Below are 16,227 nucleotides of genomic sequence, written 5' to 3'. Positions count from 1 at the left end.
GGGCCATAACACGTGTAAAAACAATTTAAAGAGTTCTCGTTCGTTGGAATCCACGATTAACCTTTTAAATAAAACGACTCTACCTAGATACATATCTAGTCTAGAATTCTAGATTAAAAGTTCAAACAATACGCAGCTCCAACCAGTTTTTATACAAAACTTGCATTCTTCTATGGATAGAGGATACACGTTTTCCAGACTGACTCGCCTGCGCCGCTGCCGAAGAGACCGGCAACTTGAAAGCTACTGTTAATAAAATAAACAAATCGAGCATGTGCAATTGGATTCAAGCGGGCGAAACACTGCCAGACGTTAAAAAGATACACGGCAACATGCCCCTTGGTATGACCGAACAAGGGTAATAATTGCGTGCATGCTTAATAACATTATGCTAATAATTGGAGGACTGTACGAGCTTGATGTTCAGTCGTGGTGGTCGCAACTCGCATGTCGTCAGTGTATGCCAGTCGATCGTGGCGTCGACTTGCCTGTGAACTAAACTCAGGTATGTGATTATAAGCTAAATTGAAAAAACATAATTTATTAAAGTCGAAAGGTAAATAAAACCTCCTTTCGACTTTCTCTGAATTAATTTCACATCGATGGCGTTTTGTTTGTGTTGAAATATTTTTATATTTTGTCGTGTGTTTTGTTATACTTTCTCTTGCGAATACTTTGATATTTTCTCTTTAATCATCTGCTAAAGGACTAGAATTATATAACTATTAACTTATTACTGTCGACTCATTTTTTGCATGATTAATAATTGCTATAATTTTAATTATATTTACTGATTCTGTTGCATTGCCATTAATTATATTCCTTTTGTATAACATAATTTTATTATAACATATTTACGGTGAATACGTTAAAAATATTGAACTTGTTTGTACTCAGATATAAAAATATTCAGTTATGAATGTCTTATAGCACTCAGTCTCTTCACGCACTGTTTTTATCAGAATTGTCCAAATATTTTTCAAAACATACCACGACCTAAATTCTGGGGTCTGTAGTACTCTGTAGGTGCTGTGACTTACTAAAGACATCAATATGGAAAAAATTAGCAACGCACAAAGCTACGATCTTGCTTTACTCTTTTAAAATAAAGATTATTATGATTGACCACTAAATGATAATTTTTAGCTGCTGACGTCTAAAGATCATTGCTATTGAGACTGATGAGATCTACAAAGTGATGACTTACCGCCGTCCTCAGAGACATTTAATTATGATTTACCTTCAATTTAATGAAGAGTTTGACAGATAATGTATGGGGCCTATGTCAAAATTTTGAAATAATTGCATTTAAGTAATTAATGTTCCACTCTGAGTGCGGCAGCATTCTGATGTGAAAGAAAAAGATGAGCTTAAAATAATCAGATTACTAGTATGATCATCTTTGATCATACGTTAGCCATTTATGCCTCTCTTTTGATTTTAAACTTTTATAGTTTGGAACTCAATTTCACTGTAGTGTAATAACAATTATTTATTCTTAAGAGCGTAGGTCTACTACAATAAGTATTTTTTTGAAGTTTTCCGTACTAAAATTACATATAAATAAGAAAATTTGTTTATTAGCATCGAATAGGCTTAGGGAATTCTGCTGGACAGTTTTTTAATTTTTGCAGAGACGTAGAGTAGACTAACGGGGAAGATTCTGAAAAAATAAAGAAAAATTAACGGTTCCTAGCAATATGCTCTTGTTAGAGGTACAAGAACAAAAAAAAATGAGGAACCGTTAATACTTAATCTGTACTTTACTGTGTGCCCTTACTTTAACTTCAAAACACCTCGTGAAAACTATTTACATTTGTGCCATCGTGAGCATCCATAGTTTTGCCAGAGAGCTTTTAAAATGTGTTTTCGTTAAGCATTAAATGCTCTACTATTAACTATACAAGCTATGTAGAGACGCGATATTAAAACTCAGAACGCCGTGTGTTAGGCATAGGCCTACACACGGGTTTACACCCATCGTCAGTCACCTATGTGACTGACGATGGGTGTAAACGATAACTACTAAACGGATATGTCCAAAAACGTAATACAATTTATGGGATAGAAGGAAAATGTGTCTACTTTTAGGACTTTTATGATATATAAGGTTTAAATGTCAAAGGGCTCAAAAAGGGCTCTTTAGGTTCGTAGTTAGGTATTATGCAAAATTTTCTGACAACTACCTACGAATACCAATTGTTCATGAAATAATATCGGCCATGAGTCTAGTTAGTAACGATGATAAACAGCCAGATGGCTATGGCATCTGGTAAACATTTAAGCTAATCATTAGTAACATGTTATAATCCAATCATTATGTGCTTTTAGTAGCTAATTATTAATCCTAAAAACTAACTAAGCACTAAAAATGTGTATAGTATCAAAATAAGTCGTTGTTTTCATAAAATAATGTAAACAATAGGTAATTTAAACAATAGGTAACAACGCTCAAATACCGAGTACAATAATTGTTATTCTCTACATTTAATTAAAATACCTGCATGACCGAGCTTTGCTCGGTATAGTAAACACTCATTGACTTCGTATTACTTAATAACGCCATCTGCTGGTCGTTAAAACAATTATTTGCTCACAAAATAGTCTTATTATTCGCCAATAGATGTAAGGAAGAATCATATTTTTATAATTCGTTAATTAAGTTAAGTAACTGATCCGATAAAATCACACAAAATGGAGGGAGAGAACAAAAGGAGTCAGGCAATGTTTTGCTGTTTCGCCTATTAGGTGAGCTATTTTGCTCAGTAGTTACTTGCTCACCTGGCTAGTAGCAGAGTCGCGGAAAAAAATATATCAACATACATTTCGCGTCTTATATAGCACTATAAGCAATATATTATTTAACGAGCTTTTGCCCGCGGCTTCGCTCGCGTTAAGAAGTATTATAATATACAAACTTTCATCCCCTATTTGAACCCCTTGGGGTTGGAATTTATCAAAATCCTTTCTTAGCGGATGCCTACGTCATAACTTCTACCTGCATGCCAAATTTCAGCCCGATCCGTCCAGTGGTTTGGGCTGTGCGTTGATAGATCACTATGTCAATCAGTCAGTCACCTTTGAGTTTTACATATATAGATAGAAGATAGACTAAGATACTACTAAGGCACTTCATGCAATATTATATATTGTAACTTAAGATACAAGTAAAGAGTCTAACGACACGGAGGACATCGACACTCCCGGGCCAACCGGTTCCAAGTGCTGTATCTTCACTGCACGTTCCAGTTCTCGTAATCGCATGCAATTTTTATGATAATTTTTGTAATCAGAAACTTTTGATCAAAATTTAAAATAAGAATGTGATCCACTCAGGCGCCAGTTTTATTACGAAGAATGTAAAACTAATGAGAAACCTGTAAATACCCTAGTAATTGTATGGGAGTTGTCAAAAACTTTAAAGCATCTTTGGTACAAATCATTAGGTATTTGGTAAAGTAGAGCTTATCTACACTCCTTTAGAATTAGCTACTACACTTCAAGCCATGGCTAGTCTTAAAAATTCATAATATCAAAACTAGCTGTCCCGGCAAACGTTTCTTTGCCGTAATTATAAAGTATTTCGCCCGTATTATTTTTATTGAAGTGACTAAATAAGTATAATAAGTCCATCGCTATCCCGTCGCACAAACAATGGTCACCGTCAGTCTCGAGTTGTAATAATTTACTATTATTTATTCAACGAACGCACTTATCAATATAAAAAGTACCCAGTAGCCGATTCTCAGACCCACTGAATACGCATATAAAATTTGGTTAAAATCAGTAAAGCCGTTTCGGAAGAGTACGCCATAGATAATACAGATATATATAGAGAGAGAGTACGCTATATAACATTGTGACATGAGAATTTTATATATCTATATATTAATACGTGAGAGAAAAACTTTGTAACCCTTTTTACGAAAAATGGGGAAACGTAGGTGCATGAAATTTCGGACACTTATAGTTTACATGGTGAAGGAGTGCATCGAGCTAATATTATTTTAAAATTATGCTTTTATCATATATATTTTTAACAAATAAAACGTTACACACGTAGTGTGTGTCAGGCACTACTACTAGGAAAAATTACAGATTTTTGAGTGACAAGCCTATACATAGGAATTATACTCTTTTATTTATGGTTGAAGTCTGTTGACAACAAGTTGACAAATTGAAAATGGATTATTGTTTTTTTTTTATTAATATTTTAGATACTATTAGACAATGCTTAAACGGCCAGTCTGAGATCAGCTGAGTCCCAGAGATAAGAATTGAAAAAAACTATGATGAAGTCAATAGTTTTTACAAAATATAGGTAGCAGTCCTAATGTCGTTGCAAGTATTAGGTCGAATTTCGACCATTGGGCGATCTTTAGTTATATATTAAAATAAATAAGAAGATTACAAAATTTTGCGACTTGTAGGAAGTCGATTCATTATAGTAGATACCGTAGGACGTACGTCATATTCTGGTGCATAAACAAATTGAATTTTAAACTCCTGCTGATTATAACAAAATCTCTGAGTTCATAGTATAGTGATTCACCATTGTTTTGTTTTAAGACACGAATACACTAATTTGTCTCGCTTCTACCCTTTTGAAAACGATATATTTTAGGTAAAATAGAGTTTAACTTAAAGGTATAAAGTACATTTTCCTTCACGATACAATTAAGTTTTTCTTGAATATGTATGACGGTATCGTTACGGTCTGAAGCACAACACCATGGCCTCTCGAAGACACGAAAATGTACAAATTATGTGTATTGTTTAAAATCAAAGAATTAATGCAATAGCTAAAAATATACTAATTACAAAGATAAAGGTTACGTTTTATTACGGCACTTATAAAGTTTGGTAAACAAAATTTAAAAAATATTATATAGACAGACGAATAAATAGATTTTAGGGTAGGACATTCTCCGGAACTATTGCGGGAAAATGTACCATGTACATGGTTCCCGAGGGATACTCTTAAGAGGAGTCCACACCGCCGTTTTTCCATACAAACGTTGTCCCCTGTTTCCTCCTTGGATAATGCCGGTAGAGTTATGATTTTTTTCCTGAATATCTATGGCCACTATTAGCATGTCCCTTTGTTTTCTTTTTTTTTTTTCATGATTTTATTATTAATAAAGATAAGAACGTCCAAAAACCCAAAAAAATGGCCAGATTTTCTTCTGTGTTCAAACACCCGGAAAACAAAACTGGCTAGAATATACAAAAAAAAAAAAAAACATAGGAGCACAGCTCAAGCCTTGCTTTAATTTTCAATGAAAAAAAGTACTTAAATCAGTTAAGTTTTGGAGAAGGAATCAGCGGACAACGAATCGAATATTTTCTGTTCTTTTATTAGAACTTTTGTCGTGTTGTCTCTATCGCGCTCTGCGGTGGGAGACTTGAGATTGGTGAGACAGCAATACATTTTCAAATATTATCTATTTTCAATTTCTCTCGCCCTTGGTGTATCCTCTTAAGTCGCGGTAAAAAAGGCTAAATTTGAACCAATGAAATGTGACCTTTTCTTTCGTCTTGCCTGTGTTCATATAAAATCAAACAAAGTATCTATCCCAATATCTTCACTAATATATCTATTAAGCCATTTTAGATCTAAATATTTGTTACATTAGCGACGAGCACGGATGGGGGAAAGTAATTTTCAAATCAGTATCTAACACCGACAAAACTACAGGGTGAAACAAAACTAAGTGATGATACTTTGGGGTATGCAGTATGGGTTCCCTATGAAAGAGTTCACTGTGAAAGTCGCAGCGTTAAAAGAGTAACTTTTTCACCTTGGTATGGAAAAATTGATTCCCATAAAATTGGAAAAAAATGCTCTTTCAGCGCTGCTACTTTCACAGTGAAATCTATATATAAGGGAAAAATACACACCTTAAAGTATTATCACTTAGTTTTTAGGGTTCCGTACCCAAAGGGTAAAAACGGGACCCTATTACTATGACTTCGTTGTCTGTCCGTCTGTTCGTCCGTCCGTCTGTATGTCTGTCTCCAGGCTGTAACTCAAGAACGGCTATAGCTAGACTTCTGATTTTTTTACAGATTATGTATATCTGTTGCTGATACTCGTATAACAACAAAACAATTTGTCTATTTTCGCTCTATACCGGTACGGAACCCTTCGTGCGCGAGTCCGACTCGCACTTGGCCGATTATTTTGTGTAAAATACCTTGCATACCAACCGTCGTCTCTTTTCAGACTATGTTAAAGATAGGCGGCGGCGCGGTCTTGCTGGCTGCGATCGTGGCGGTGTTCGTGGTCGCCACGCATGGCCGCGACCCCGACCTGGAGGCGCTAGAGCAGGAGGGCAGGGAGTACATCTTCCACCTGGACAAGATGGCCGGCCAGAGGAAGAACAGGGCGTCGCTGGCGGAGTGGGCGTACACGTCCAACATCACCAAGGAAAATGAGGAGAACAGGGTAGGTATAGGTCTACCAGGATCTGATGGCAAAAAGTGAGAAAAGAAATTGACTCTAGCAATACCGGGGTAATTGGAATAAAACATTTTGATTCTTTTTTGTCCTTATAGCAGCTGATTCTGTGTGTGTTACATGCAAATATAAAAATGTATCCAATGATCAACGATATTTTTTTTTAAATCTACCATCCAAATTTGCAATCAGATCCTGGTAGTTGTGACTTTTGATCACAATACTGGTATCTATTTGAGGACTTACAGAAGTATTTAGCAGCAGTATTTCCGGATTAATACGACCTGCCCTCCTACCATGAGCTCTTATAGCAGTATTACTTTAATATTACTTTCAGATTTGGCACAAACAAATACCATACTTATGTTTATATAAATAGAGATCATGTTTGCTTATACGAAATCCAAAAGTAATATTAAAGTAATACTGCTATAAGAGCTTATGGTAGGGGGGCTGCTAACCTTAAGAGAGCGTATTCCCTCTTAAAAGAACGGCAACGCACTTGTGGCTCTACTAATGTTGCGAGTGTCGATGGGTGACGGTAGTTGCTTTCCATCAGGTGACCCGTTTTCTCGTTTGCCCCCTTATTTTATAAAGAAAAATAGTATGGGGATAAAACCTTCTACGCATAGGTTTTTGAAGTAAACCTAACTCTTCAAAAAAATCTATCTTCTTTAAAAGTTCCGTCCGTCCCGTCCGTTCCGTCTAACAATTCTTGTTAACATCTCGTTTTTGAGGGATTATCTTAAAATATAAAGTGAAAAATTCAACAGCACAAACCAGACAACGAAATTATCAAGATGTAATTGCTGTATCCGGCAAGCGTTAACACTATTAAAAGTAATTACTTTGTTATCAGATTCAAGTTCAGTTGGAACTATCCAAGCTAGAAAAACAAGCATGGGAGGAAACGAAAATGTACAGGTGGCAGGATTTCCAAGACCAATCCCTGAGAAGAATGTTCAAGAAGTACTGCCAACTGGGAGTTTCTGCTCTTCCTGATGATAAATACAAGTTGCTGATGCAGTCCGTATCGGGGATGGAGTCTAATTACGCTACATCCAAAATATGCGCCTACAAGAACGAGACCAAATGCGATCTTTCTTTGGAACCTGGTAAGTCCAAAAGTTTTTACTAATAATAATTTATTTTTAAATTAGTATGGAAAAATTCTTACTGGCACTAAACTTTTTCACTAGAACTTAGACAAATCTTAATAACACAAGTAATATGTGTCATATTGTATGTATTAAATTCTAAATATAAAATTTATTATTGGCACTCCATAAAACAACACGAAATCAAAATGCTATTCCAGCAATAATAACGAGGTTAAATAAAATGCATCTAGCTAAAATTCTGAAGGTCAGGTCATTAAAACATAAACAATTGCAATTGCAGATATCACAGAAATTTTCTCTAAGAGCCAAGACCCTGAGGAGTTGAAGCATGTCTGGGTGGAGTGGCATAATGCAGCTGGAGCCAGAGCGAGGCAGAACTTCACACAGTATGTTCAGCTGAACAATGAAGCTGCTAAATTAAATGGTAAGGAATTCAGCCGTTCCTAAGATACGCGATAAAAGAACAATGCAAAATCTGTAGGTACTTTAAAGCATGGTAAAATGTGCGTGGTAGAGATAACAGACCTACGTGACATGTAATAACAGCTAAAATTTTTTTACTATCAGTCCTGTAGGTCTACCATGAGTTTACAGCTATAGTATTTATCGATACTCGATACCGACTATGTAAATATTTAGTATGGCAAATTTTAGCGCCTCTAGCGGTTACTTGCGGAACTAAAATCGCCATACTAATATATATTTACGTAGTCGGTATCGAGTATCGATAAATACTATAGCTGTAAACTCAACAGTTATTCGTTGCTAAATAGTGGCATATTATTGCGTAACGTAATTCTTCAGAGTTTTTAACTTAAAATATTTCAGAATGCATCTATTTTGCTTCATAATCTAACACATACTGTTGAATTACGACAATTAAACGGTATTCCGTTGAAAACAATTATAAGCAAAACTGGAATTATAATGGTCAATGTTATCACAGATTATAATATTGTTCATTGTCTAAAGCGACTCTCCTCGACCGCAATTATTTCGCACGACCTCTACATCCAAACTGGGTGTAAGGTGATCGTGACATATCCTTGCATGATAATGATCTTGAAACCAGTTGCCGGAACATCTCAAAATTTTAGTATAGATACGATACGATTTTGGATTATGTACATTATTGTGGTAATAATAATAATAATTGGGGTAACACCTTATGAAAAATAATTATTTCTTGGATGGTTCATCATTGGCAATTCCTTTATGCATGTTCAGCGGGGATAAAATGGTCGCTTTGAGAATCATATATTGAATCATAATATGATTCATTTTTGAACTCCAATTTGCGTGCAATTCATATAGTGATTCGCTTCGATTAATGGTTGGTCGCCGCGCGAGAGACCAATCATTGATGTAAGCGTATCACTATATGAATTGCACGCAAAGTGGAGTTTAAAAGTGATTCGCTTCGATTCATGATTGGTCACCGCGCGCGAGTGCCGCTCGCGGGACCAATCATTAATCTGAGTGAATCACTATATGAATTGCACGCAAAGTGGAGTTTAAAAATTAATCATATTATGATTAATTATATGATTCTCCAAAGCGACCATTTTAGCCGCAGTCCTTATCAAGTTCTCTTGTTAATTTTGTCCATCCATTTCACGGGATTTTACTAGAACTCACGAGTAGTATAATATAACAGTCTCCTTTTTTAATCAACGAAGAATCCTGCACTTTACAGATTTCAAGGACGTTGCTGAATGGTGGCAGTCAGAATATGAAGTGCCGAACTTTGAGCAGCAACTGGCAAAGTTATGGGAAGACGTCAAACCTCTATACCAGCAACTACATGCATACGTCAGGAAACGACTAAGGGACAAGTATGGTGACCACGTCGTGTCTGCGAAGGGACCTATCCCAGCGCATTTATTAGGTAAACATTACAACTTTAGAACCTCCTTGAAAACAGCCCAACTATTTACTGTGTTTATCAAGAGCTCAAGGCAACGAAACAAATCAAAAATGATCAAAAAAATCAAAAATGTTTCATTCTCCAACTAAGGAAATTTTTACTCATGATGATATTATTTTTAAATTCAATTTATTTTAAATACACCATAATTTAAAAATTTCCAGGCAACATGTGGGCACAAACTTGGAGCAACATCGAATCCTTCACAAGGCCTTACCCTGACAAGAAAGAACTGGATGTGACGCAGGCGATGCAACAGAAGAATTTCACGGCGCTGAAAATGTTCCAAATGTCGGACGAGTTCTTCCGATCGCTCAACTTGACAGCAATGCCTGAGAAATTCTGGCAGAATTCCATTATTGAGAAGCCCGCTGACAGAGAAATCGTCTGCCATGCGTCGGCTTGGGACTTCTATGATGGAGAGGATTTCAGGTATAATACATTAGCGCTGTTTGTCAAAATTAATTGGTTAATTGGTTAAAAATAATTGATATTATGTTGCATGTATCATTAATTGGATTTTAGTTGTCTTATTTATAATTTGCAATTGATGTTGTTTTAAGTCGTAACTACGCATCATGTTTCGATTTTGTATGCAACATGCTATGCACTAATTGCAGCTAAGATCTTTGCTTCGTCTTTCGTATGAGTAAATTACAAGAGAAATTCTAAACTGATTTTATAAAGTAGGAAATTGGTGGTGGTGACTTATTCCAAATTTTTATGTTCACATGTCTGGCATAATAGGATCAAACAGTGTACGACAGTAGATTACGAGTATTTCCAAACGACTCACCACGAGATGGGGCACGTCCAGTACTTCCTACAGTATAAACACCAGCCGACAATTTTCCGGGACGGCGCGAATCCAGGTGATTTTTTTTTACTCCAGGATCAAAATGTGCACGAGAGTGGAGTGGGAGCAGTTGAAGGTGGTCCATCACGAGATGGGACATATTCAGTACTATTTGCAATATCGAGATCAGCCTGTCACGTTCCGTGACGGGGCTAATCCAGGTATAATCTTGATACATGAATCTTTATGGTTTGGCGGAATTAATCAAAGCATGAATAACCATTTTATAGAGATAAAGCACCAAACAAACTATAAGTATATTACGATTGTGTTAAGCCGAAGTTTTGTAGCATAATATTGTATTCCATCATAATAAAGTATTAGAATCCCAAATGTTCAATTCACTGTAAATTTCACTCATTACGAAAAATGCCTTGATTTAAAATAATACAGATTCCAAATACAATTTTGTCCAGGTTTCCACGAGGCTGTTGGAGACACCATCGCACTATCCGTATCATCTCCTAAACACCTCCGTCGTGTTGGACTCATCAGTGGCGACGCTGAAGACGAACAGACTGAAATCAATCAGTTATACAAAATGGTAACGCATTTCCAAAAAGTCTATATAATATATAAAAAACAATGATTTTTTCTTTGAATCGATTGTCGGCTTCTCCATTTGGCTCTTATTGGATTGGATTGGTTTCAACACAATCAACGTGAAGACGTAGCATTAGATACAAATGAATTAGCACATTAATTGCGAAATCATACTTTTTAGATTCTTACGCATTTTATTAACATTTTAGGGTATCGACAAAATAGTGTTTCTGCCGTTCGCGTACACTCTAGATCTGTTCCGCTACGGCGTGTTCCGCGGTACAACACCACCAGAGGACTACAACTGTCACTACTGGAGGCTGCGAGACGAGCTGCAGGGTGTGGAGCCCCCAGTCAACAGAACAGAGGAGGACTTCGATGCGGCTGCCAAATACCATGTGTCAGCCGATGTGGAGTATGCTAGGTATGTTTCGAAATAAAAGGTTATGATATCGAAAGAATGTTTTTGAAGAATATGGCTTAAGCATTTAAAAGCAATGATAAATGGCCACAAAACTCATACGGTCTTACCACAAAAGATTAAACATATTCTGTTAACCATTTTGTACTGAATTTTTCTCTAATGAACTGTTCAACAGGAATTTAAATCTTTTGTAGTAAGACCGTTTGTTTTTTGAAAATTTATTGAATCTAAAGACTTATAAAAAATCAAATTACAACGCCAAGCCCCATTGAATTGCTTCTTTTCAATTTTGAAAAAAAAAATTGCATTAAGGTGATCTTTTACCGCGCGTTTAAAAGCTTAATTAACTATATCCATTGTCCTTACGCGTTATATTATAATATGGCACTCGCTAGTGGAATTACTATAGTTAGACCATTGGACTTTTCATGATTATTTCCCATAAAGGCGCCAAACCACCGCGGCGCACGCTGTGCACGGCCAGGCGCACGCGTGGACGTGCACGGATTTATTTCTTTGACTACGTGGGTGAACGTTTCCACTGCCTATGTACACGCTTCCGTGTATCCCGTGCATACAGCTTAGTTAACAAGAGCTGGCACGATCAACACATTTAAAATTTGCGCTCGTGTAGTGGCTGTGAATAAGCGCGTGGCGTGACGTCGTACTACATACGCATCATAAAAACTCTGTCCGTCTCTCTCGCGCGCGGTCTATCTTATGAGCGTGAAGGGGACAGTTATTGTTTTTCTTATACTACTGTTTATAAATACAGCGTGATGTTACAAGTCGGAAATGTGTGATCGGCGCGCGGCCAGGGTTCGGAACCGTACGATAGTTATCGTACACATACGATAATTTTGTGCGTACGTACGATGTACGATAGCATATTATTATCGTACGCAAACATATTATATTTTTAAACACACTGTATAGTGAAATTGCATAAGTGTGAGCACTGTGAACGAGCCAGCTTTAGTTAACTGATCTATAGCATGCGTAACGTGGCCAGCGTTGAGCTACGTGTGCACCATATTCGAGCAAGCTACGTGAGTCAATTCGTGCGTAGCGTGTCCGTGGGTTGCAGTGGAAACAGTCACATGTATTTTCTTACAAAGCGAAGCTTGACGCACGTGCGTAGCCTCTCCGTGCGCCGCGGTGGAATGGAGCTTTAACATTACAGAATGCTATAAAATATTCTTGTCGCTTTTCCAGGTACTATGTGTCATTCATAATCCAGTTCCAATTCCACCGAGCGCTGTGCCAGCTGGCCGGGGAGTATGTACCCGAGGACCTCACCAAGAAGCTTGTCGACTGTGACATCTACCAGAGCGTCGCTGCTGGAAATGCTTTGTCGTAAGTGTTGTGTTTGCTTTGTTATCTTTAAATTAAGGCGAACTGTGGCGGAACCCACAAATAGCGCCACATTCCTGCATCGCGCTATCAAAGTTTTGTAAGTGCGTCGGTATATATATACGACAGGTGAAATCAATTACGTGGGCTTCAGCCTGACCGAGCATAGCACCTCGCACGGTCGGAAGATCAGAAGTATTGAGAAGCTACTGTCAGACTACTGTCAGAATACCAATTTCTTTAAACTATTCCATCACAGATTCAAATGTAGACAACTAGACATTTTGTAAATCGAACGTATAGCTCGCTTCTGCTCAGCAGGTATTTTGATCTATTCTCATTTCATGAAATTCTGATTTATTTAACTTTTCGTTTTATTGCTCATAAAATGCTGCATTTATCGTTAAGAGGAGTCCACACCGCCCTTTTTTCCATACAAACGTTGTCCCCTGTTTCCTCTTTGGATAATGCTAGTAGAGTTATAATTCTTTTCCTGAATATCTACGGCCACTAATACAATGTCCCTATGTTTTCTTTTTTTTCATAATTTAATTATTAAATAAGATATGAACGTTCAAAAACCCAAAAAAATGGCCAGATTTTCCGCTGTGTTCAAACGTCCAGAAAACAGATTTGGCTAGATTATACAAAAAAAAAACAAAACATAGGAACACAGCTCAAGCCTTTTTTTAATCTTAAATGAAAAAAGTACTTAAATCGGTTAAGTTTTGGAGAAGGAATCAGGGGACAACGAATCGTTGATTTTCTGGATTTTCTGCAGTTGTCTCTATCGCGTTCTGCGGTATAGGCTTGAGGTAAGGGAGACAGCTATAGATATTACACGTACTTTTTTTTCATTTCTCTAGCCCCTGGTGTATCCTCTTAAGTGTCGAGAACCTTTTTAAGCATTTAAAGCAAAGAAACTTTTAGCAAGCATTAATATAATAAGTATTGATCATATTTTTCAGGAACATGCTGAAAATGGGTTCCTCAAAGCCCTGGCCTGAAGCGATGGAGGCGCTGACCGGGCAGCGGGCGATGAGAGCTGACGGTCTGCTGGAGTACTTCAGGCCGCTACACGAGTGGCTGCAAGCGGAGAACCAGAGGACGGGAGAATACATCGGATGGGAGTCGAGCAAAATACGTAAGATATAAAATATCCTGTAGTACTTAAATAGGAATTAAAATCGAGTTGTGAAGGAAAATTCAGACTCAATCATAGAATAATTATTCTAAGCACTTTTCCATGTTTTATCTATAAATTTTAACGGTACAGCGTACAATGTGTCTTTGGGATCAAATTGTGTTATATATATTAAAAATGGAAAATGTTTTTGTTTGTTAAGTTAAATGCTACTTGCTAGTCTAAAACCACTGAACTGATTTTGTTTGATTGATAGATAAAGTCCTGAAAAGGAATATAATATACAAAGTTTGGGTTACTTTGGAATAAGTCACCACTAAATATAAGTTATGAAATTAACATTCTCAAGTGAAATAAAAAGAAATTTAGATACCAATATGCAATTGAATAGAAAATGTAAGGGAAAGAAGAAAGAGCTCAGTCTACGTTCTTTAAGTTTATGAAGTTAAACAAAAAATCTAAGGGAAAGAAGAAGTTTTTAGTCCCTGTTCTTTTCGCTTGTATTGACATAGATTCTTCTCTGTTCTAGAATACTGCACACCGGAGCAACAATCGGCGATAGCGGCAAAGAAGGCACCGGACACGACGCCGGAGACGTGACCGTACTTACTGACTATAGGATAATTTAGAACAGTATTCAAAATAAAATATCTTTTAATATTAACTTTGTTTTTTTTTTGCTTGTTTATGATACTTTGGTTGGTTCCTATAGTTTTATTATTTTATGAAAACAAGCAAATTGATAGCCTGGTTGAAAATGAACAGTTAGATGGATGTTGGAGGAGGTACAAGTGCGTTACTGGCTTTCAAACGTGGTAGAATAATATACTTTTAACCCTAACACTGCTAGTATTCTATACTTACGTAGTAGTATCTATACTATATAGTGCTAGTATCTATACGTGGGAGAGCCATGCTTCGGCACGAATGGGCCGGCTCGACCGGATAAATACCACGTTCTCACAGAAAACCGGCGTGAAACAGCGCTTGCGCTGTGTTTCGCCGAGTGAGTGAGTTTACCGGAGGCTTAATCCCCTACCCTATTCCCTTTCCTACCCTACCCTATTCCCTGCCCTTCCCTACCCTCCCCTATTACCCTATTCCCTCTTAAAAGGCCGGCAATGCACATGCAGCTCTTCTGATGCTGCGAGTGTCCATGGGCGACGGAAGTTGCTTTCCATCAGGTGACCCGTTTGCTCGTTTGCCCCCTTATTTCATAAAAAAAAAAAAAAACTTACAATTTTTATTGTTATAGTAGTAAATTCATACATTTCAAACGTTTGATTTCCGTAAGTAGTAACAAGGATCTAACAGTTTAAAAAGGTCAGAGAGGATGCTCATAGAATAATTAAATATATTTTATTTCCTTTTAACAATAAAAATGGATAATTTATTAACCTTTATCACTGAGTCCCTATATTCTATCCTGTCATTGTTTGAATGTACGATTCGTCTGAGATAATATATAATGTTTTGATAAAAGTTTTAATAAAATTACTTATTCGAAGGTAAATGACGGTCCTTCGTAATTTTAAATTTAATTAGACTTTTTGATGCCCACAATATTTAGAGTAACTTAAACGTAAACTTGAAACAACCCGACCAAATAATGTTACGTCATAGGATCGCCATCTGCCGAAGATTTTTTCTTAAGATAAATTATTACTTAGTAAGAGTACTGTTAAGAAAGAGCTTAGAAAAGTTAAAGTAATGAATAAGGGTTTAGACAAAGAGCCAAGGTCCCTAAGTTGACTTTGTTATCAACCATCAATTAGTATTGGCCACTATGGGTCAAAGACCTACGTACCTGTAAAGGAACTGGTACCGCATTTGTTTATTATGGTTATAAATACGCCATTTATATTCAACTAACAAGTCCAACACCTGCATTTATTGTTTCGTTATCAATATCACTTGAAAACGAGTTTGAAAATGTTATTTTGTAGTATTTCCAAAGAATTTGTTATTGTTTACTTACACTTAACAACGTGAACTAAAAGAGGGTTGTAGTTTCAGCATAAAAAGATCAGCTTAACTGAAGGTTGAAACACCTGTGTTATGGCCCTAAAAAAGTGGAATAACTTTAACACACTTTCAAAGTTTGTTAGCCTCGCTAAAACTCAGGAACGGAGCGGCTTAACCGATTTGACTAATTTTAGTCTTGAAACATTCGTAGAAGTTTTTTTTTTATTGCAAATAATTATTTGAGTCGTCTATGGGCTTTTCGCCTGAGTCTATCATTTGTACTTATACTAAATTAGGTCATTGAACTATTCTTACTTGCACTGATATTATTATTATAGGCCCATGTATCATCACATAAATATTCTTTTGGTTTTCTTTCTTTAACTGTCTGTTGTTAAAATGTTATGTTTGGTTTACGGCCGTTCCCAATATTT

The 16,227-nt window shown here is 36.6% G+C and overlaps 1 protein-coding gene across 2 annotated transcripts in view; it reads left to right on the top strand.

Moving 5' to 3' along the window:
- Window positions 1-14,489, top strand: part of LOC121726981 (angiotensin-converting enzyme-like) — a 33,409-nt gene extending 18,920 nt beyond the window's left edge. Inside the window, exons 2-12 of one of the 2 annotated variants that reach the window (XM_042114648.1) lie at window positions 6,227-6,448; window positions 7,320-7,575; window positions 7,862-8,005; window positions 9,278-9,469; window positions 9,673-9,940; window positions 10,401-10,525; window positions 10,781-10,908; window positions 11,117-11,331; window positions 12,547-12,687; window positions 13,653-13,828; window positions 14,358-14,489. In XM_042114648.1, the coding sequence (XP_041970582.1) occupies window positions 6,227-6,448; window positions 7,320-7,575; window positions 7,862-8,005; window positions 9,278-9,469; window positions 9,673-9,940; window positions 10,401-10,525; window positions 10,781-10,908; window positions 11,117-11,331; window positions 12,547-12,687; window positions 13,653-13,828; window positions 14,358-14,428 (1,938 nt within the window). In that variant the 3' untranslated portion in view covers window positions 14,429-14,489. Of the gene's footprint in view, window positions 1-6,226; window positions 6,449-7,319; window positions 7,576-7,861; window positions 8,006-9,277; window positions 9,470-9,672; window positions 9,941-10,255; window positions 10,381-10,400; window positions 10,526-10,780; window positions 10,909-11,116; window positions 11,332-12,546; window positions 12,688-13,652; window positions 13,829-14,357 lie in introns of both variants that reach the window. The other variant, XM_042114647.1, reaches the window with a different exon arrangement.
- The last annotated feature ends 1,738 nt before the right edge of the window (window positions 14,490-16,227 follow it).

The sequence above is a fragment of the Aricia agestis genome, chromosome 5 (assembly GCF_905147365.1).
Source record: "Aricia agestis chromosome 5, ilAriAges1.1, whole genome shotgun sequence".
Classification (NCBI taxonomy): Eukaryota; Metazoa; Arthropoda; class Insecta; order Lepidoptera; family Lycaenidae; genus Aricia; species Aricia agestis.
This window is presented reverse-complemented; position numbering and strand designations above follow the sequence as displayed.